Source organism: Syngnathus typhle, linkage group LG1 (genome assembly GCF_033458585.1).
Source record: "Syngnathus typhle isolate RoL2023-S1 ecotype Sweden linkage group LG1, RoL_Styp_1.0, whole genome shotgun sequence".
NCBI classification, from domain to species: domain Eukaryota; kingdom Metazoa; phylum Chordata; class Actinopteri; order Syngnathiformes; family Syngnathidae; genus Syngnathus; species Syngnathus typhle.
The window spans coordinates 8081977-8105000 of record NC_083738.1 but is presented as its reverse complement, the minus strand read 5'-3'; the positions used below and the strand labels follow the sequence as shown (position 1 = coordinate 8105000).

The 23024-nt window shown below is 40.7% G+C and overlaps 1 protein-coding gene and 1 long non-coding RNA gene across 6 annotated transcripts in view; both read right to left on the bottom strand.

The window, feature by feature from the left end:
• LOC133151921 (rho guanine nucleotide exchange factor 9) overlaps positions 1-7358 on the bottom strand; it is a 50709-nt gene extending 43351 nt beyond the window's left edge. Inside the window, exons 1-5 of one of the 5 annotated variants that reach the window (XM_061275338.1) lie at positions 6993-7358; positions 4196-5862; positions 1924-2262; positions 1070-1196; positions 871-977 (exon numbers count right to left, since the gene is read on the bottom strand). In XM_061275338.1, coding sequence (XP_061131322.1) covers positions 871-977; positions 1070-1196; positions 1924-2262; positions 4196-5791 — 2169 coding nt within the window. In that variant the 5' untranslated portion in view covers positions 5792-5862; positions 6993-7358. Of the gene's footprint in view, positions 1-870; positions 978-1069; positions 1197-1923; positions 2289-4195; positions 5863-6992 lie in introns of those variants that run through there. The other 4 variants (XM_061275351.1, XM_061275343.1, XM_061275360.1 and 1 more) reach the window with 4 other exon arrangements.
• Positions 7359-13077: 5719 nt separating this feature from the next.
• LOC133161911 (uncharacterized) lies at positions 13078-18156 on the bottom strand. The gene is made up of 3 exons (XR_009716145.1): positions 17897-18156; positions 13266-13320; positions 13078-13188 (listed from the first exon to the last, which is right to left on the bottom strand). It is a non-coding gene; the product is annotated as an uncharacterized LOC133161911 (long non-coding RNA).
• Positions 18157-23024: the final 4868 nt, after the last annotated feature.

The following is a 23024-nucleotide window of genomic DNA, read 5'->3' as shown; positions in this document are numbered from 1 at the left end:
TGTTGATTTTTTACTTTAGACACACATCCCACATTCACTTTGACGCGCGTGCACTACTCTGTGAGAGTGTTCAGAGAGGCAGTACGCACCCCCTTTTATTAATTTCTGTACGCAGCCACTGATCTTAACCAACCAGCAGGTCGTGCTTGAACTGTGTCCATCTGGACTGCCTGACGCGCTGTGTCCCCAGTTGGTCGGAGCGCCAAGCCCCGGCACACCGCTTTTGGTGCACTCTGAATAACAGAACGACACATTTGAAGAAGGCTCTCGGTTTTCCAACGGTCAGAGTGAAGCAGTGTACCCGTGTAGCATATATCCTCCAAGCGCGCGTCTTCATTCAGAGTACCCCTGAAATCAAACCCGATGGAGGAAGTACAAGGAAACTAAACAATTTAGGAATCAATGTGAGTGGAGCGTACGATGCACCCTGTCAGGGTTGGCCCAAAAACTTCATTGAAGTTTTTCTTTTTATCTTAAAATTGTTTCTCTTAACCAGAATAACGCATTGCATTGTAGCCAAATGTGCCTTGTAAATTTTTGTTGTGCAAACTTAGTTAGTTGCCATGACTACCAAAGTCTTGAAACATCTGTGAAATGTGAGGGAACCCTGTTTCTCACTCTGTCAGTCAACCAGCATCAAAGAAGTGCATGTGTGTGAGTGTTTTGTTTTTTCTTTAACAATAATGACAATTTTACAAAGTTAACAATTATTATTTCGCTAATGAATCCAAATTATGCACCAGGCTCACCGAGTCGTGTGTAGCAAACGCATTTCAAAATGTGAACAATTAGGGGCCTATGTTCATTGTAGAATTCCATCAATCTATGGCTCAGCGATAGCAAAGGTGTGAGTGTTAATGCTCAACTTACAATGTTGACCCGCAGTGGTTCTGACCCAGGTCGTAGCAGCCTCTTCCTCCTGCGGCTGCTGCCTTCAGACCGCAAACGAACGGATGATGATGTTGATGGACCCACATCTGTTGGACAGGCTTAAGTAAGAAAGTGCTCAGACGATCCAGTCTAATGAACAAACATATATGAAAAATGAAAACAATGCAAAATGTAGTACCTGAGTGAGGCAGGAGAAGAGCCAAGGTAGTTAAAGTACTGGCGGGCAGAGGTAGGGAGCGGCACCGTTGCAGAGAAGCCTTCAGGGGCGGTTCTAACGGAGACACCCCCGGGGGGCGAGACAAGGCCTAAAGGGTCCTCAGGAGTTAGGACAATTCCCGTATTGCATACAGGGCTGCTTTGATATACTGCACTCGGGCGGAATGTACACACAAATCCTGCCTCTCTCCTTTGTGTTCAGTGAATTCAAAGTGTTTCGCATCCAGCCTGCTAAAAGCAGTGGCGTGTCAGTGGCGCATGGCTGGCTGCAAACTGTCAGACTACACAGTACATCAAGCCAGGCAGGCAGCCTCTAAGGTTCAAACAAACTGACTTTGAGTTAGGTTAACGAGAAGGAGAACTTATGGGAGCAATGAGGCAGAAAGTTGGACATGGAGGAAAAATGAGAGTGGGAAGGACAGGCAACAAAGAGAAAGACAGAAGAGTGAGAGGGGGGTGTGAGCTGGTGGAAAAGCAGTGTCCAGAAATAAAGGCCTTCCTTTATAAATGGGGCAGAGCTTGCTTGCATTGTTGCAGCTAGCAGTGAGTAGTGCATAAATAATGGGTTAGGAACAGGCTGACCTTCAGCATCTGCGCTGTGTTCATCCATTATGGCCTTGTGCTCTATTTATCAGTGAAGTGGCGGAGACTAGAAGTGCGACTCCGACCTCTTTTTGGCTGTTTCCAAATTGCTCATCAAGAGGAAGAGGGGTGCATTTATTCTATACTGTGCTTCGGTGAGGAATATGTACAAGTACCTATTGATGCCAAATTTAGTGAAAGGATGCACAAATGTGTAGGAATTTAACATCTTACTCTGTTGCGCAACTCCGTGGACTGCATCGTGCTAGTAGCAGTGGCTTCAATGACAGAGCAGGGCCTGGGACAAGCGGGCATCCTTCTAAGGCCCAGTGAGTGTCGCATGGTGGGATTAGGTTGCTGCCTCCGTCGGCATAGTGAGCCAAACTCACTATAATAGTTGCAGAGATCTCGGTCTGGGTTAGGTCTCCACAGATCCAATACAGCTGAAGCCGGGCGAGGACGAGGGTGCGGCGGCTTCTGAGGTACAGAGGTCTTCTCTGTGTTAGAGTGGAGCAAGGCTGGGCCTGGCAGTCTTACACTGCAGCCTGTCTGGCTTGCAATCTGCTCACACAGCTGGGATTGGCAAAGACTCTCAGAGGCTTGGCCCAGACACAAGGTGCAACAATAAATACTTGCAGGACACTACATTAGGTACAGTTGAAATCAAACAAGACAACACTGTGCCTTTCAAACGCAATGCTTTGTTTTGACTCAAAGCCAGCAGAAATGTATTCTTTTAATAATGCTCTGAGGGCCTGCTGCTTATCTGACATCAAATATGGGGATAACTAAGCATCAATTTGTCAATCATTGTACTTTGTATCAATTTAGATGCCAAAAAACACTAAGGAAAGTGCGTTTTACCAAATACAGATCTACGTATCTATTCCAGGTCACTGGTGATGTATTCGTACACACGACTGACTTTTGTGCAGCCAGCGTGGGATCAATTCCCACTCAGTGACTGTAGGTGCAAATTTGGAGTGTCAGTGGTTATCTTTCCCCATGTGCCTTCAACTAGCAACCATTTGGGGGACGGGAGGGAGGGTAGTCAGTCAGCTGAAGAGACTCAAGCGCAGCTTTAATTCATTAATTCATGTAAATCAAAACTGAGTTGAGTATCAACAATAGCATCATTGTTTATCCTTAACTGGATAGACCACTCTTACTCTATATAGTAAACAGTAAATAGCACTGGTTTAATTATGAGGATTACATTTCTTTTAATTATAGTCTTAATTTAATTGGTAAAGGGAAAGTAAACCCCCACATTTTCTTTGGAATAATATGTTATGTGATCGTGTTCTGATTAATGTTTTGTTTGTGGAATATAAATTAAACAGGCAAAATCCACCTTTTTTTTTAATCCATTTTAGGGGGCAGCCATTTTGCCACTTCCTGTCGACTGAAAATGACACAGTTGCCAGGTCTCAGGACACAACCAATCACAGCTCACCAGTTTTCCGAAGCTAGATTATAAAGTAATCAATATCTATTCTCTTCGCAAAGGTAGCACCGTTATTATTATGATTGTTGTTTGAATTGATCTCGGGTGTACCTAATGTTGTGACTGATGAATGTACAGTTTTGCATTACCTTCCATTAAATTAGAAATCATACATTTTACACAATCCCGTTTTACCAAAGAATTGCAGGGAACAGCAAACACAGTACGTGCAATTGCCCTTCAAACAAATCGGACGAGAGAAAATATATGGGATAATTCGACAAGCAACCAACATAACTATTTTAGCAGTGCAACAACAACATTCACATCACATGCCCTTGCACAACCAACCCTTATGATATTGCGCTGCTATGTCATTTCTTATTCTATCAACAGGATTGGGCGACCGTGCCCTGACTCAGTATGACTAGCAGGGACGTGACTAATACCTGCACTAGACTAGAGTACAAAATTGAAGGATCGCCACCATAAAGCATCAGCATCATTGTGCTCTGGGGGACTCAGCACAGCAAGCTTCTTGAGGGGGAAAAGGCTGCCGTTGCTTGCTACATGAGGCCGGCAGGCCAAAGAAGAGCAAACATCTCATCCGCCAGCACAATTACTACCACCTCTCGCCAACAGATGGTGCTAAGTGATAACGCTACAAAAGGTGCCATACTGACGTCATCTCAAGGTTGGTGAGTAGAATGTTTTATTATAGCCAATATTTACACCACAGCTCCGAGGACTGAAGTCATGCTGCAATGAAAGCTCTGATGCTATTTTTATACTCTGTTGCTGTTACAGGAAAATGAATGTATCTGGTTAAATGTGTTACATGAACCACATGTTGAACATGGACAGCAAACGCATGCCTCTGGCAGTGTTAATGATGAGGGAAAAGTTTGCGTTGGAATGTGGTTACGGCATCACTACGAAACTTAATAATACTGACTTCCGACACATTTACACAAATTCTATTATCGGGCACGAATGTTAAAAACGTGCTTTACTATGTGCAAAAAATACAGCTGCATTTAGATGTATAATGTACATTACCTTAAAAGTCTCCTCTGTGGAATCTGATGATGGTATGCTATTGGCCACGGTCTCTTTACCAACTGTTTGTAATTGAATCTTCACTTCCTGTATCTGCTGCGAGTCAGGTGGAGCATCCTTGGAATCCTCATCATTTCCTTTGTCTTCTTGTACAGTTTCTCCTAGGTGCAGACAATTTAATGGATTCATTTCATGCTCAGCATGAGTCTCCGTGCTTGTAACCGAGTGAGGAATATGATTCTCTCCAATGGTGGGCCTGTGGTTTGTTGCCGTGTCTATATGATTGCCTGTACTCTTCGAGCCTTGAAGGCCATTCACACTTCCAGAAGCTGATGTCCGAAAAGCTTTGAAGACAACTTTAGCAGACCCCCCACCTGTCACGGGTTCTGGGACCTCACGGTCACAGTTACTGGATTCTGAGGATTTAGTGGTCAATGGTGAGGATGCAGAATTCCGACACTGCGGAAGTCCTTCGTCGTGGAGAGCTAGGGACACGCTATGAACTTTGTGTACTGTGCACTGAGGAACCTGAGTCAAGCTAATTGGTGTCTTGGCTTCCTCAGGAGGGGAGAAAGAATGGGATGTCGTCCGCCACTTTCTGGCTGTTTCTGCTACATTATTGAAAAATTTAAACAGTCCACCAAAATGTCCCTTCATGTCTGGATTTTTGGGAGGCAGTGCTTGGAAGTCTTTGACATTCTCAGTGTCTACAGAACCATAGTCAGAGTCAATCGTCTTGTCAAGAGTGGGAAGCTCAGAATCAAAGCTCCTCTCTGAATAGACAGGATTTGTCTTTCCCAAAAGAGAGATCCTCCTCAGGTAATTCCAGACATCCTTGTGTCGCCTCCCTGCACCTTGGGTGGTACTTTTGCTAGCTTTAACACAAGGCTCCTCATAGCTTGCAGCTTTGTGACAGTTTGTTGAATTGATGTGGTTTCTTTTTGAGTAGGAAACCCGTTCGGATGGTTTACAACCGTTCTGAAGTGTAGTTTCTGGCACCGCCGTACAATGAAGATCTTCCGTCGGAGCAGAGAGGTCGATGTCTTCGAAAGAACAGTCAAACTCTGCTGTGTAGCCAGCGTATGAATGCCTCTTGCCACGATGTCTAAGTGCGCCCCTGCTGGATTGCTGCGGAGTGCCAATGTCTCTGCAGAAAGAGTCCTCATCCACCAATGAGCTGCTAAGCTTGGCACTAGACAATTTCCCAGCCTTTCCTCTGAACACCGAAGGGGATTTGAGTTTTTTAAAGGAGCGGACTTTATCAGCAAATGAGGGTCTAGGGATGGAAGCTTCCCCGAGTAGGATCATGGAGTGGGGTCTCGGCTCCAGCTCTGAGACACCTCGTTTTCGGTTCAAGATCTTCCAGATGCCTCCAGTGGCACGGGGTCTCCGATTGACCTCCTGTCTGTCCTTGACAGCGGTCTGAAGAGATGAGGCCTGGGCCTCACTCTGCATCTCTTCTGGCCCTGACCCAGTCTCTTTAATACAAACACTGCTGATTTCATTCTCAACATCCAGAGAAACATTAAACACACGGTTCACAAACCCATTAGGGTTGTTACTCTCAGGGGCAGGATTGTCTAGTTGCTCCATCATCTCTCATTCCACAATGTCAGCTATTACCTCCGAAGACCATCATGATTGCCTCCCCTCGCTTGTATCAACACCTAAAAGAATGAGAAAACCAAACCGTTCTGTCAACAACAATAACAACCCATCACTTCCCTATCCTCATATATCTTATTCATTTAAACCAGGAGGCAAAGTTGTCATGGAAACCCTCAAGTCAGCTACGTATGACTTGTTATTTGAAGCTGGTTGTCACATCAAGTGAACTTTGGAAATCTGATACTGAGAAAATTAACTGCAATTGTTTATGTCTACATATCGTAATTACGTCAGTAATGTACGGTGTGTAAATAATGGAAGCCTCATGTGTAAAGCAAACCTATGAAAAGTTGTTTAAACTTGTTTTTAAGTGACTAAAATTCTTTCCAAATGTAATAATTTAGACAATAATATACATTAGAATTCCAAGCATAAAAAAATTGCATTTAGTACATGCAAAATTACAATTACATCCTTAGGTATGCTATCAGGAATACTTTCATATAAGTTATCATTTCTTTAACATTATTATTATGCCTGAACTTATGAACACTGCTTACATTCATAGTATGAAGTCATTTATGAAAGACGAGCTACAGATTTTTTGTAGAGCACACAATTCTGTAAAACGAGACTTTTTGCTCCCATTCTGAACTCAGAATTAAAATATTTATATATACGTATATACATTATTTAGAGTAAATTTTACACTCAAACAAATTTGGAGTTATATTTACTTGAAAAAAACTTTTTTCACTCAGAAATTCTAAGTAATAAGTAATAATAATATGAATAATAATTTTTTTTTTTTACAATTTCTGACAAAGTTAAAAAAATAACGTAAAATTTATTTACAATTTCTGAGTGGGGAAAAAAACTTTACTAGTTGTTTTTGAAGTAGCTATCAGTCAAAATTAGTTTGAATGTCAAATTGACTGTGGTAATTTTTACCCTCTTCAAAGTGTCAATTTTTACTCTGTGTTGAGAGGGGGATCAAATAGACTCGTTTTCCAGTAAAATGTACTCTATGAAATTTACAGTGTACTTGTGTCAGAGACTTTTTGACACTCCCCAGATTGTTGACACTGGGCATCCACTTAAAACCAAAAGACAGGTTCTTCCACACAGTCACTTCAAACAAAACATTAACGCTGAGATTTGCAAGTTCAAGAAAAAGTTGTTTGCTTACTTCCCAGTCGTTGGTAAAGATGACATTATCGTTTGGGTCCTTAACGCAGCATTAAGTCCGACTTTCACACAAGCGCTAAACTTTATCCAGCAGTCTCTTTTGCGGCTTCGTTGACATCCATGAGCGAAGCAGCAGTTCAGCGGCGGGCAGCGACGCCCTCCCTCTAAGATCCTTTCCTGCTCGGTTTACACAACAAAACCTCGCCCGAGCCAGTGTGCATGACCGAAGCAACAGTGTGAGAGTTAAGCCACACACCGGTGAACTATTGGCCTGCAAGTCCGGACGGTGATTTTAGGACTGTGCACGCGCGCACGAGAGCGCACGCACACTGGACTGCGAAACAAAACTAGTGGAGACAATTTGCACGCTTTCCCCACTGTCGCCAGAAAATCAACTGTACAACACCGAGCTGACATCGGTTATTTAGTTTTTATTGAATGATAATCACGTCATTCGTGCTTGTAAACTAACACCAATAACTTTTTTTGCGAATTTTGTTAAGGATGCTTTTGGGCAGATTGAGCAAAGTACGGCCGAAGGGGGCATATCCGGCCCGCCCCCAGTCTCTGACCAGCCCTCACAGTGACCAATTATTCAGTGCTGTTGTATTGAAAGTTGCTCTTTTAATTTATGCGCAGACAAATGGATGCAAGTGAGGTAGAGAGCAAGAGCTGTGGCGCGGTTGCCAACCTAGTGACTTTTCCACAATAATTTGCGACTTTTCCGACTCCTCTTTTCTCTATTGTTCTCAAAAGAGACCAGCAAAAACGAAAATAATTTGGTGTGTTATAAGTCACAACTGCAGAACGAATACGTCACTTTCAATAATGTTATTCTTCCCATTTATCTATGAGAATAACTTTTAATCAATGCTTAAAGTTTTATTTAAAAAAAAAACATTTCCCAATTAAAACAATACATGTAACAATGTATTGCCGCAGGCAATATGCCTTTTCTAAAAACATTAAAAATAATGTCAGCAGAGTTGATTCAGTTGGTCATGTGACCCCTTTGCAAAATGAATTGCCCACCCCTGCTGTAGAGAGCTTATCAAATGTATCAGACAGCCACCCACCACCACAGCTTCCATCCAGCAGTGAAGAGTTCCATAGAATTGAGTAAGCTGTCCACAACTCAGAATTTTGAACAGAGACGGGAGATATCCAACAGAATTCCATTTTTTTCATACAATAAGTAAGAAGTTAGTGAAATAAATAGTTTGTGATCGATGCTATGATAGCTTTCAATACAAAAAAACCCATTCACTTTATAATAGTGGAAGATATATGTACTATATCTTATATACCAAATATATGTATGGTATTTTCAGCAGCGGAACAAACTATACCTAAGTGGAGATCACTTTTTGTAGTATTCTCATCAGCAAAACAAAAGCCAACTCTTACGCCACAATTGTCCATTTGCCTATTTGTGAGACCGATATGTGCTAAAGCGAATTTGTCAGTGAAAACAAGTAGTTGACTGCACTCTGGACTCACTAGTTGATCCTCCTTTGGGATTTGCCTTGAATGTGAAAATCCTCCCATTGAAAGGACACAATGGGGAGAGGGAGCTCGGGGGGTCGGGGAACTGAAGGAATTCACAAAACCTAAACAGCTCTACAGCCCCATAGCTGATAGAAAGAGGAGATGGTGGAAGAAGGGACCTAAATTTAAACATTTCCTCTCTGTCCTGTTTTGGGCCCATTGTCATTGCGTGGCGTTCTCCCTTCTGCACAGGAAGGAGTGGATCTGACATCAATGCTCTTGGGCTGACAATGCCAGGAAGTCTGTCTGACTGTATGTAAATATCTCTATGTGTCCATGCTTCCCTTGCTGCCCATGGAGCCACATTTCACCCCCTGGTCCTAGAATTGCGATAAGCACTAAACTACTTATTTCCAAATCTTTCGACTAAGCCTCCACTTACTCATACGGAACATACATTTTTTGTTTGGTGTGTTGTCAGTCTTTATGCTTTCGCTCATATCTCTTCCATTCCCTCCCTCCCCTCCCTCCACACACTCAGTCACTTCCTCAGAACCCCAAGCCGTCTTCCTGCTGTCCCCTCCCATCGCAAGACATTCTGGCCCAAACTGTGAGGCAGTACTCTGGCTCATGCACGCACGAAACAGTTTGGAAATACAACACTGTATAAAAATACGATAAAGTGAGATGCTTCATTGAGCGCATTGATGTATTTTCAGGGAAAGGAAATGCGAGCGACAAATGGATGGCGAGATTAAGAGATGTATGGACCTTTGACCAGCTGGTTCCTGTGTCTAAAATGATACGTTTTGTTGATGTTTGAGACGTGTACATTACCGCCAATTGCCTATTTATCTGGAGTGTTGAACACTCTCAACAGAGCTCTTTGAAATGATGTCATTGACTTCTCATTGTCAGAACAATCAACCTCTTCCTCCTCTTCCTATGACACAGTCCTCACTGGTGGAGATTACGGGACACAAACACTTGCTAAATTTCAGCCCAACTGTAATTATTTCACCAGTCTTTGTCAAAGCTGTTGAGTGAAAACAGGCTGCCTTCAAAAAAGTTGGCCAGACTGGGTCAGTAGGGGTGGGGGAAAGGCGGTAGATATGTTGTGATATCAAATGGGAGGCTTGGGAACTGAATTGAAGAGGTGTGTTTCTGTTTTGAAAACAACTGGGAGTTCCATATTATGTTCAGGGCAGGTGTTTGGTAACACAGTTTAAAGCTGTCTGGATTGCTGAGTTGAGAGAAAGACGCTGGCTGACTCCTCTGTGCGTGTATTCCATACAATGTATTTAGTGTGTCATGTGTTAAGATCTGTGCAAAATGATTCAGCATTAAAAAAAATCTGGACTTTTTACATTGAGCTGGCCCAGGTGCCAGTTTTTCCTCGTGGTCAAAAAGAGTTGGAATTATCCTGACATTCCAGACATTCCCTCAGTGCTGACCTGTATTCTACCCTGGCCAGGCAACGCATGGCACTATCATTGACACGCACGCACGCAGACACACACACACACACACACACATACACACACAAACACGGGATACTTGAGTCAGGTTTGCTTATTTCTATCGTATACGAGAAGTACCAACTAACAAAAACATGGATGATATTAAAGACCAGTCTAAATTATCAGTGATGTGAAGGTTTACTAAACAAAATAACAATTTAGAAAGAACTAGTAAATAAAAATGTGTATGACTGCATGGAGGGGGCGGGGCGCAGCTGGGGACTTTTAAGCTTTATCAGGGTGAATCTAAAAACAGGAAGGCGGCTTCCAATAAACAAGGGGAATGGTGGACAACTGCAGTTCTACTTCCTGTTCTAGAGCAAGAAAGGAAACAGCAGATTTTTTAGGAATTCAAATCTGTGGTTTGCACTTTAAACGTACTCTTGTCAGTAATTAGCTTTCGTGAGTCATGCTTGTTTTCTTTTTTGTCTTTATCGATTTGTCTATTCTTATGGTTGTTCTTTGTCTTTGGATGGTATAGGACTTGCATATGAGAAGTTGATTGAAATGATAAATCCTAACCTATTTATTGTTTATCTGGTGGGTTATCTCACAGCATCTTGCTTGGGCCGAACCGGACTGGGTTTCATTTGTGGTTTAGCAGCAAAGAGAAAAAGGCAGCCTGGCACACAAAAAATATTTGTGGTCTTTTGAATGCATCCACTTCTTTGGTGAGGAGACCTTCTCACTGAATCCCATTAAAAAAAGAACCAAATCATCAAGCAGATGGGGCAGGATATGTTTCTAAATACTGCAACATGATGTGTGCATCTTACGTAGCAGTGAGAGGGGTGATCCAAGGTAACTTTTGAGCATAATTAGCGTGCGATAGATAGAACTCTGGCATTCTGATTGTTAGGAATGTTTGTTTGGAGGTGTCTCTTTTATCTCTGATGAATGCTGACCTCTCACCTCAGGATTGTTTTAGTCCTGTTTCTAGTTCAGTTGGTAAAGCAACATTATTTTATCTTTATAAGGCGACCAGTCATCAAAATGCAACGAAAGCGCCATAACAGACGCTCCACTGCTCTGGTCGATGTAAACATGTCGCGTGACAAGCATCCCCACCCTTTCTAATCTTTGGCAACAATAAGGTATCATCTTGTGAGCACATTCAGGAATTTTAGACGTTGTAGTGCTCTCAATGACTCTTAATAAGTTTAGTTTTTGTTGTTTTAGTAATATAATTGGGCTTTGCACCCTTTGCACATTTATTTCCCAAATTCTAAACGTTTTCTGGTTCTTTGGGTAAACAAATTAAGAAACAATACATTCACTAAAAATGAAAAGGTCGTTAAATCAAATATAATGTTACTGTTAATGTTTTGCACTTCATATGTAGATCCTTTGTTTCCTACCTCAGTTTGGGACCTACAACAGATTGTGTTTGCAGATTCTGGACTATGTTTTGGTTTCAGTTCATTAAAGAGAAAGACTAATCAAGCAATTTTTGTTTGTATTTATGAATGTAAGGATACTGGATACTAGTGTGAACGGAATGGGTGAAAATGCCAATCTACACGGTAACTCGCAGGATCCTTTTTTATTATTAGGGGGGAAGAAAAGAACTATGAACTTTTAATTTTTCGAACGGAGTTCATACATTTTCAATTATAATCTATAAACTGAACTAGTTCATTTGAATAGTTGTGAAAGGAACTGAACTTTGAACTAGTTCATGTAGAAAATGAACTCTCCCAACACTGAGGGCGATAATGAGATGATGTGATCCAACCGTTGTCCTGTGCAAGGTTGCTTTTAACGGGGAACGAATACTGTTAGAGCGATATTTCGAATGGGCAATCTCACTCGTTTCTTACATGCCAGCTGCATACACTATATAATCTTCATACATAATTCTCAATATTTATCCCTGCACTTTCTCATGGTTCAGTATGCAGAATTAACACAGCCAGTTTCCTTCCTGTTTCGGCGCAACCGAGTGGCCTCGAGTTAAACATGGGCGAACAGCGACATCTAGAGGTACTACCTGAAATGTTGTCTTGATTTATTTGCGGGGTGGATGGATGTTTAGCCATGTCAGAATTGACAGATACCAGAGCCTTTGGCATTATAATAATTAGGGATAACTGTCGATAGTGCGTCTATCTTTTGCACAACTCCAAATGTGTTAAGCTCCAAACCTTGCCGTGACCCTGAAAAGGATGAGCAGATCCTACAAAATGAGAGGGAGAAAGTGCTGGGTTTGAAAAAATACAATATGTAGTACAGTATAGCCTATACATTTATGGTAAATATTATATTCTAAATTTATCTGTCTGTCTGTCTTAACCACAGACTAAGAATATTTGCATATGCCTGTACACTTATACATGTAGTCAACGCTATTCGCCACATGATGACGCTCTGGGTCTTCCAAATGGGCATGGTTGCCTGCTTCACAATACGAGCCTTTATTCCGAATCAGATACAGTGCGCGTTTGAGAATATAAATATTTTTTTTTAGAAGCCAAACAATACAGGGACACAGTATCCATGGGTTTTGCACTAGTTCACTTAAAGGAAAGGAAATAATCTAAAATAATGAAGTGATGGGCAAATTTTACCATATGATTTTAACTAACTGCTTGAACAGGTTCTGTTCACTCTTTCATTGAATTGCTGAATATGAGCTGGTTCCCATAAGACACTGCTCCCAAACATAATGACAAGCCAGGGATGTCCACTCTACGGCTCTATGTGTCTGAATTCTGCCATACATAAATGACACTCCCGAAGCTTCTGATTCCCCTGCCTGTAATGGGTGCAGGGATATGTGCAATCGTTTCAAGCAGGTGACCAGATATGGTACCACTAATGTGCTCCACTGAGACCTATCTGTGTCATCCAGTGAATTGTGGTTGTTATAATTAAGATGTGAGTGACCAAAGTTATTTTGTGTGTATGTGTGTGTGTGTGTGTGTGTGCATGTGTGCGTGTGCGCGCGTGTGTGTGAAGTAATTTCACATTAAAGTGCAGAAAAAGACAGGGGAGGTGTGACCCAATTATTTTCTTTGCAATAATAGTATGTGACGTCACCACTAGTCCAAACATGACATTGTAATTTATTTTTTGTTTGTGTAATATGAGTTAAGCAGCAAAATGTACCACAGCCGTGATTGGTTGTGACCCGAGACCCAGTGATTGTGGTCATTTTCTTTTGACAGCAAGTGTAAAAACGACCGCCCCCTGCAATGGATAATTCAAATCATATTCTACAGATGAAACATTAATTAGAACACAAAAAAAAATTGGGGTTGACTTACCCTTTGATGTCATGTGTGAGGATTTCTACAGTCAGGTTTCAATCCTTGGAGTGTTCTGTTGAATAGTTCCATCAGTAAATTCACTCTCATAATTTTCTCTTTAGCAGTATTATATGATGTCATTGACCTTGCACATTTGCTAAAACTGTTAATTTGGAGTGGAGAATATACTCATCACGTAGTTTTGCAAGGGAATTTCATAAAATCTGATAGTACCTAATTGATGCAAGTTAGGTAATGACTTGGTCTGAATTATAAGCTACAAGTCATGCGGAACGTTCTCATTTATTATTCAGTGAAGCATATCATCCCTGCTAAAGGCTTTAAGAGGAGAGATAAGAGCAAGAGGCTCTATTTATCTGTATATAAGGAAGACATACATTTGTCGCATCTCTCTTTTCCTATCAGTCACGACAAGGTCTCATCATTGAGTATATGCTTCATGTTTCCATCTTTTAATCCATCTTTCCCGAGTGCACATTCACACATTCATTTGGGTATGGGTAAAAAAAAAAAGAAAAAAAAGAAACCTGACCATTAGGTGAAAGAATGTCGAATATTTTTCAGCACTCAAAGCTAAAGCCTGTAACTTTCATGTTAGCAGCTGTCTGAGCCAAAAATGGCCAATTACCATCATTTTTCCTGCTGGTGTTGGTAATGTTAGCGGGAGCATCAGGCAGATAGAAGGGACCCGGCGGCAGATGAGGTAAAAACGGCAGAGATAAGCCACAAAATTAGACCGTGAAAAACAAACAACATCCACCATGACAGGAGGTGAATCCATCATTTGCAAAGGAAATGGATTCAATCAAATGGGTCCCCCTGGTATGTGACTACACACAGGAATTGTTTTTATGATAATAATATTATTGCAATTGCATTACCTGGTCTACTCACATTGATTATGCAGTGTAAATAAGCAAGACCCCAAGAAAGACAGAAAAGGTAAATCTGATGTATCAGCATACCATTTTTGAGAAGGGAATGAATTCTGAGACACTGGCACGGATCCGACCGAATGTATATATGCAACGTTTGTCGATAGAAGTTTAAAACATGTATCCAATAAAATCACTCTCTTGTATGTCTCAAATTTTATAAAGCTGAGCCCGAGTCAATTAAAGAAATGTACGCATCTTATTCCCGACACCTTTCAGTTGGATGATTCTTTTTATGTGGCTTTAAAACCAATGTGACACTGAGAGTTGATGAACAGAAGTTTAAACAGAATGAGAGTCTAGGATGGTGAAAGAGAGTATATTTCCCTCAGATGAAATATCTCTGCCTGGCTTTTCATCAGGTTTGATATTGCAGCTCAGAGTGTCACATGTGGGTGGCTTTGGTTGCCTTTGAAAAGGCATACAGAAAATGTTTTATCTCATTCACTCAGCTCGACGTTTGCGGTGGACTGAAACAAATATCTGTTTTGTCCAGCAGAAATACACTGTGTCGGACACATTTTAATCAAAGAATAAAAGTGCTTGGCAGGGGGTTAAGAATAAACTCCTCGGACATGATTGGTGCTTGACGAGATGTAATATTGAGCTGAATGAGTATGCAATCAGTTTTAATCAATGTACAAGGATAGTTTTTACTCTTCTCATATTAAATGCACAAAAGAGCTTTCGCATAATTAAGCACTATAAACTACTTTTTGATTCAGATTATTCACCTGATTATTCCAGCCAATTACATCTTGTTCTGATTCTGGTTTTGTAATATTAAGAAACTTGCTTTCTTCTGATAAAGGATGAGATCCATACCGCACAATAGTTGCAGGCTCAATCAGTTCTCTACATCCAGACATCGGCTTATAATATTGACTGCGCATCCATTTTACACATTCCAGACTTTGTCCGCTTTTCCAGAATGCAAATCTATGTTTAAATATTTGAAAACTTAGCCACTACAGCTGTAGGAATTGAAAATAGATAATGATTGTCGTTTTGGAGCTATAATGGCTGGCGCTCTTCTCTGACTTTGGTCATAATTTTCAAGTGTCTGTGTGTAAATTGGCTGCACAAGCTGAACACAAATGTGTTATTTTGTGCCGATGCCCAATAATTTGTTTTGTGGATTTGGAATGACATGCAGGACAGAAGTAGAATTGCGATAACATTCAAATTTGGATTGAGTTGATTTTTTTGCAAACAAATGTACAAAGGTTCTTGTATCTAATGTTGGTTTCTTGTTCAGCAGTTTTGTGCCATCATTGAATGGTAATTTTTATGCAGGAAAGGCTTTGCATTGAAAAATGTACAGCATTATCCAAAATGAGGGAGCACATATATTTTGCACACACTTTGTCCATATTTAAAATATTTTGTCTGGTTAGGAAGTGCATGGTCCTTTGAGGCTCTCACATTAGTAGTGATGAAAAATTGTGGCACCCTTGGACATTTAAGATGCTCATCGTTGTTCTTATTCACCCCAAAGATGATTGATGTGGTTGAGGTCAGGACTCTGATCGCGTGTTCTTCCATGCCAAACTCTACCAAGAATGTGTTTGATTTCTGCACTGGGCCACAGTCATGATGGCAGATTAAAAAAAAGTCTTGCCTTAACTTTTCCCACAATAATGAACTATACGTATAGAATTGCGCAAAATGCTTTGGTAAAATAAATTATATTTGAGGGTTAAACAAGGGACTAATCCAATCCCTAATGCATCCTAAAACATTAGTTCATGTAATGATTCTCACTCTTATTTTATGTGATGAATTCTTATGTGATAATGATCATTCTGTGATAACAATGAGTTTTACATGTCTCATTGCCTCCATCTGCCCCAAAAGAACATGTCTGGGAACAGGACATTGCCGGAACAGTTAATCTGCCTGATTTGCGTCTCCCAGTATGGCAGCTTTGTTGCACACATTGGTGTTCTCCAGAATAAATATTTCCACAGTGTTGGCGCACACTAAATGTTGATTTATCCTTGGCCTGTAATGGCCAAACTGCATATGGCATGTTTGTGTTTTTCATGTTTGTTTTTCCTCCTGCGTATCAGTATTACAAAACATTTGTCATCATCCCCATAAGTCTTTGTATAATGTCTATTGCAGGGATGAGCGACAAGACAAGTGACTCTTCGATTGATCATTGGAAAAATGCTTCCTCTACCACACAGGTGTCAAACTCAAGGCCCGGGGGCCAGATACGTCCCGCCACATCATTTTATGTGGCCCGCAAAGACAAATTGTGCATCAAATTCGTGTGTCATTAATAGAATTGCAAATTGTCTTAACTTTTAATAATATCTTTTATTTTTTAATATTTGACCAGTTTTTACTCATCTGATTTGAAAATGACTTATTTGTCAGGTTTTTTTGTAGCTTTTACTGTATATAATATGAGGTGCTCATACATTTACTTGGGTTGACAGTCATAATGGCCCTCCGAAAAAAGCTATGACTACAATGCTGCCAGCGAAAATAATGAGTTTGACACCCCTGCACTACCACATCTGATGACTTTGAAGTTGGAATAACACCAATCACCCCCGGTGGCAGACATCACCTGGATTTGACCAGTTTATATACATTCGAGAAGATGAACAAAGAGATGGTGTCAGCATGACACCCAATATATCAAAGACAGAGAAGAACACGCACATCAGGAAATGCACACTAATGTCCAATCCCAAAACCCACACTTCCAACTTTGTGCTTTACAATTGTGTGTTCCCAAGGGTATTCCAGTTCTCCTAAGTGCTCTGTCGCAACACCCCTTTTGAGGCCTTGTTTGACACTTCGGCTGAGCCAGCATCCACGCCAAAAGTCCTTCAGCCAAAGCATATTGTCCACAATTCATTGCAGAAATGATCCAAATAGTGTGAAACTTGCGGATTTACTGTGCCATTTTTCGCTTTTGTATATGTGGAGTATCTATCGAGGGAAAGGGCGAATAGTATGGCAGGTTGCTGAATGCGTTTATAATATGCTTAAGGTAGAAGCATAAGAAAGTACACAATTTAAGTACCGTATTTTCCGGACTAAAACACCTAAAAACCATTATTATAACTACACACCTAAAAACCTAAAATCTTCTCAAAAGCCGACAGTGCGCCTTATAGTCCAGTGCGCCTTATATATGGACTAAATTCCTAAATTCAAACTGGCCCGAAGCATTGTGTCATGAAATCAAGCATAAGTGGCCTGCTGAAGACTATGAATCAAGAATCAAAAAGACTATGGATCATTATTTTGTGATTATAAAGTCATTTGTTGCATCTGAAGTTGAAATAAAAAAGATAAAATGGAGAATGATTTGATTTGGATTAAAAATCTTACATGATGCATTAATGGTGCGCCTTATAGTCTGGTGCGCCTTATGTATGGACAAAGTTTTAAAATGGGCCATTCATTGAAGGTGCGCCTTATAGTCCGGTTATAGCTGTGGGTAGAGCAAGTTATCCAGTAACCAAAGATTACGCTGTTTTAATCCCGCCCTGTCAGAGTCATGTGTCATTGTGTCTCCCACCACCATACGTAGTTTACCACCAAAGAAAAAGCATCCACCATCTGTGGAGGTGTTCAGGAAGAGCATTCCACAGATGGGGAGCTGCAGCCTTGAGGGCATCTCCCATGGTCTTGAGATGAGTCCTAGTGGGCGCAGAAGATGCAACTGACCTGACCGGGTTCTGGCTGATTTGTGAAGGTTGAGGAGTTCAGCGAGGTACAGGTGGGGGCTACACGGTACAGACAGTGATGGGTGTGAAGGAAGACTTCGATGTGGAAGTGAACAGGGAGCCGGTGCAGAGTGCGAAGGATGGGGCGGGGTGTGCTCATGTTTATGCACTCTCATCAGGACCCGGGCAGCACTATTTTGGACATAATGAAGCCTTTGTTAGCTCCTGCCTGGGATCCTGATGTGGAGTGTGCTACAGTAGTCCAACCTGGAGGAGACAAAGGCATGGACAAGCGTCTTAGCAGCAGGACTGGAGAGGAATGGTCCAAGTTTAGCGATATTATGGAGGTGAAAGAAGGAAGTTTTGCAAATGTGGCTGATATGAAAACTCAAATGGGGGCCAAACTAGACCCCCAAATTAGTTATGAAGGGATAGAATGAGTTATCAAATAACACATTTAAACTCTAAACTGACGTGCACTTCCATTATGTATTGCAATAAAAAAATACAGGAGTATATCGTTAAAATAAATAACAGCAGATGCAGTCAACTGTACTTCAAAAAACAGTACAATACGTAGGTGCATTGAAAGGGTCCCTGGTAGAACTGATGAAAAACTGTTGATTACAATGAAGGGCACTCCATTGCTCCTTTTGTGTACTGGATCTTCAGATCAAGACAGTTTCCTTTGCTGGTTGTTTATTGCAGCTATTAGAATGTCCTCGGCCCATTTCTTCCTATTTGACTCTTTCAACATCATATTTTACGAAAGGACGATCATTCGAAAAAATCAGCTAATCCTAAACAAGGTCTCGCTAGTCTATGCCTGTAAAGTTAAGTGTCTTATTGTAAAAGCTTGAATTAATCTTCAGCCTTTACTTCATTGCTTTTGGTGTTGCAGCATCAAGAGGAAATACATTATAAAAACAAATGTCATTCCATACTGTATGCAATGCAGTGATTTAATTTGATAATGAAGGTTTGGACCTCAGTTTAAACAACCAGACATCCACTGAGCAGCTCTGAGACTTATCATTCATGCGCTTCAACATCCTTTGTTGATTTTGATATACATAAAGGTTCACTGCTTTCACGGCTTTCTATTTCCTCAGCAAACTATTCTGTCAAATTGGATCCAATAATGCACCAATGAGAGAGGTAAGAATGAATTAAAAAGCAAGAACAGGATATTGCTTTGTAAGATCGCCTGGGCAAGCTTACAAATGTTAATTTGCAGCATAAAGACATTTTTTTGGGTTTTGACTTTCTGAATACTTTTCAAGTTATAAAGACTTTTATTCTTTTCTATCAAAAGGTACAGCATGGACACAAATGCGCACACACATGCATATATATATATATTCTTTTCCCATGATGAATGTAATTGGACAAAACAGACCTGCTAGTCTCGGGTTACAATTCAAACAATAGATGCAATAGTTTGTATCGTGTTTGAGAAGGTGAGGAGCAGTAAATACAGAGTAAAAACTCCGACAAAAAAAGCGTAACTGTTCCGCTCACATCTTTTATTTATCTTGTAATGTCAAAGTTATACATAAAGGAAAGCAAAAATAAAGGAACTGACTTTCGGAATACTTTTAAAGATAACAACATGACAAACAAATGTGACAATGTGTGCAATGTGGACGGTGCTTTTTCAAAGATAAGATACTGAAATGGCATTGAAGAATTTATTCACACTCTCCCACCTTATGAGTCACCTATTGCAGCAAAATTACTGATCTTTAGGCTTCAGTCTGGATCAAACAAGAACAAGATGGTGAGAGTGGCTGAGACACATTCCCTGGAGAAGCGACAACCTTGATAGATTTCAGACTTTGTGAGCGTCTTCTATGGTACATCTCTATTCATGAAACTCTCAGAAATGACAGCTCTAACTAGCCTTCACACTTCCTCTGCTTGATGATAGAAAATTAGAAATAAATAATACATGAGAATACGTACTGCATGTGAGGAGTTCATTGTCAGATTTATGTGCACAGGCAATGGCGGAGGCAGCATGTGGCTATTTACCAGTCACAAATGAGAGATAATTTATACTTGCCAACATATTTTGATTTTGTTGTGAAGTTGCTTGACCATGAAAAAGTTGTGTTGCAGAAATAAATGGCTGACTTCTTTTCATCATGAGCTTTAATAGGCTTCACTTGGATGCATGAGTGGAATCTGATGCATACTAAGAAAATGGTCTGATGTGTGGAAATTATCATTATTAAACTTTTAGAAAATCCTCAAAACTCATCAGAACAAATTCTACCATTGGGGGTAGCATGCTCCTGTATATGCCGTCATTGTGTGGAATATTCGCACTTTAGTTGCATATGCAAAATTGAACTATGCACGTGTCAGTGTGCATATATTTTTGTATGTACTACAGATGTGGGTGTGTGCCCCTCTGAGACACAAGAAACCAGTTTTTAGAATAGCAGCAATCTGTTGGTGAGACAAAGATCTACCAGCCCTGTGGTGAGCCCTGTTTTCTTCCTCTGCCTTTTGCTTGGATTCCTTTTAGCAACATGCTTTAATATAGCATGGTCTTCAGATAAAACCTGAGTATGAAAGTGAAGTCTCTGGGTAGATATCCCAAATGAGAGTCAGCTCAAAACCCTTCTTGTAAAAGTTTTACAGAAATCTTTTTGCGAGATGAAAAGATACAAACTGTCCTTGCATGTCCCCTTTTTCCTCATCACAAGCTCTGTTGTTGTATGAAGCAAAAAAGAAGAGTTTTTGTGCAGAGAATAGGTATAACGAGCACAGAGGGGAAAAGTACAACATACACAAGATGTCCTCATGGAAGAAAAACTTAAAGCTAAACTTAACCCAAAGAGTGAAGATTTCTGCACAAAGACCCCTGAGACTATCTGCTTTTCCTTCAAGATCGAATTGAATCCTTGTTCAAACCACGTGAAACACACACACACATTTTCCTATCTTGCAAAAGGTTCTGGCCGTCACATACTGTACCCCTCTAGTGTCTGATTTAAGACAATGAATGACAGAAATTAAAATCAAATTGAGTTTAGAGTAACATTGCAGAGACAAGACGACATCACCTTGCAAAGTCAAGAGCCAACATTTGCCATGTGAATTGACAATATTGATTTTCCTTGACAGCTATTGGCAGAAGGAGTAAGGAGGACAGGGCCCAGTGTGCGGGTCCATGGGAGCTCAGTGAGATCCGAGCAACATTATGCGTACCAAGAGAATGAGGCTTAGCATGTATTGAGTGTTTATGCTGCAGAATAAAAAGTGTAGAGCACCTTGTTTATACCCGCTAAGTGTTAAACTGGGCTTAATGAAGAATCCCTCGATACCAACACGTGATCCAATTTCTTTTGCATAAAATCTATTATATGTGGGGATTTTTTTCCCTTTTTTTTGCCATGCGCATGTTTTTGTATCGATATTTTTCTGTTGTGCATTACAGTTCACATATAAATCGTGAAGGAGAGAGAGAAGGAGATTGACTGTAGCACAACTGATGAAAGGTAATGTGTTGAAAGAGGTGAGCTGAAGGAGACTGAAGAATATCCCTTGTTTGCCTTCTTAAGGGCAGGGCACACAAGAGGGACCGAGCTGAAGTGTATGTGGATTACACCCAAGCACCGTCCTGAATATATAACCCAACCAATGTCCTCTCATCCAATCTTCTCTGTATAAAAGAATTAACAGGGTTGTAGGTGAAGACATTCAAATACATAGACACCTCGTCAATATGAAGCTCGATCTGTATTTTCACAGACAGCACAGCTGCTTTTGAGTGTAAAAACGGGTGTATCCTGATTTTTATTTGATTTTAGTTCATCTCTCTGCGCTTTAGCGTTTCCTTCCATGTGTGCTCGACACTTTGGTGGCTGAAAGTAGACAAAAGGACTATCAGAGCGTCTCTCTCGCATGGCACTTAAAGGGAACGAGAGCAGCTACCTCGATTGCCGGCGAAACAAGTCGGCTCTGTTCGCACCCTCAAGGCCGAGGTCTGTGAAAATACCAAAACTGAGTCTAGCCACCCCCTGCGTAGATTTACACCACGCCTCACGTCAAACTTACATTGACCCAGGAATTAGAATTTTTGCACGGCAGTCTCTGCTGCATATTTCTAGTATTGAGTGTGATGAAAAATCTTGTCTGTCAAAGCGTGCTGAATATTGACATATCTATGTTCTGAAGACTCAATACAAAGTTCAGTCCCAAGTATGCTACTTTAATAAAAAGAACATCATAAAATACATTTCACATACTAAATTCATTTGTTATGACTGTGATATCAAACAGAAAAATTGATCAAACAGCATAAAGTTATTATTATATTGTTGGAATGAATTTTACCCCACACTGTCAATTTAAGTTTCTGGCATATAGTAGTAAAAGAGTGTCTCTCATCATTTGCAGCTTTTTATGTGCTATGAATTTTAATGCGATAGGCCCCTTGTTTGGTCGTGATTAGGAGCTTAACAAAGAGAATCATTGCTTTGCCTGTGTAGCGAACCCAGATGACATGAGGGATCAGGACAAAAACTGTGATCTAGTATTAACTATTGAGTCCATTGTTCAAAAGTGGAATGAACGTATTGGGTGAAAATGACCAAAACGTCGTACACTTCTGAATTTCAAGGTCAATTTTGCCTTTGGACTACAGTCTAACTGCACATGGATGGAGCTTTATTGCGGCAATTTCATAGATGGGCCCAGTTAGAAATCAAAGCGCAAAGTATGTTTGTACGGAACTGCAAGATCTCCACTAGCGGATGATGTAACCTTAGCAATCGTTAAGAATCCGCCTTCAACCACTGATCGTGCGCTCATGTGTGATGGACAGCCATTAAGAATGACATCATGCTTTTGCAGCAGAAAATATAGTTCTAAAGGTTTTGGACTTGGATAGGACAATTTCTTTACAATTTAGTTGTTCCTTTGATCAAATTGATTTGGAATCCAAATAAATCACAAACAGCAAGTACCGTGTTTTCTGCACTATAAGGCGCACCTAAAAACCTCCAATTTTCTCAAAAGCCGACAGTGCGCCTTATAATCAGGTGCGCCTTATATATGGACCAATATTGAGCCACTACAGCAGGCGTGTCTAAAGTCCGGCCCGCGGGCCAAATGTA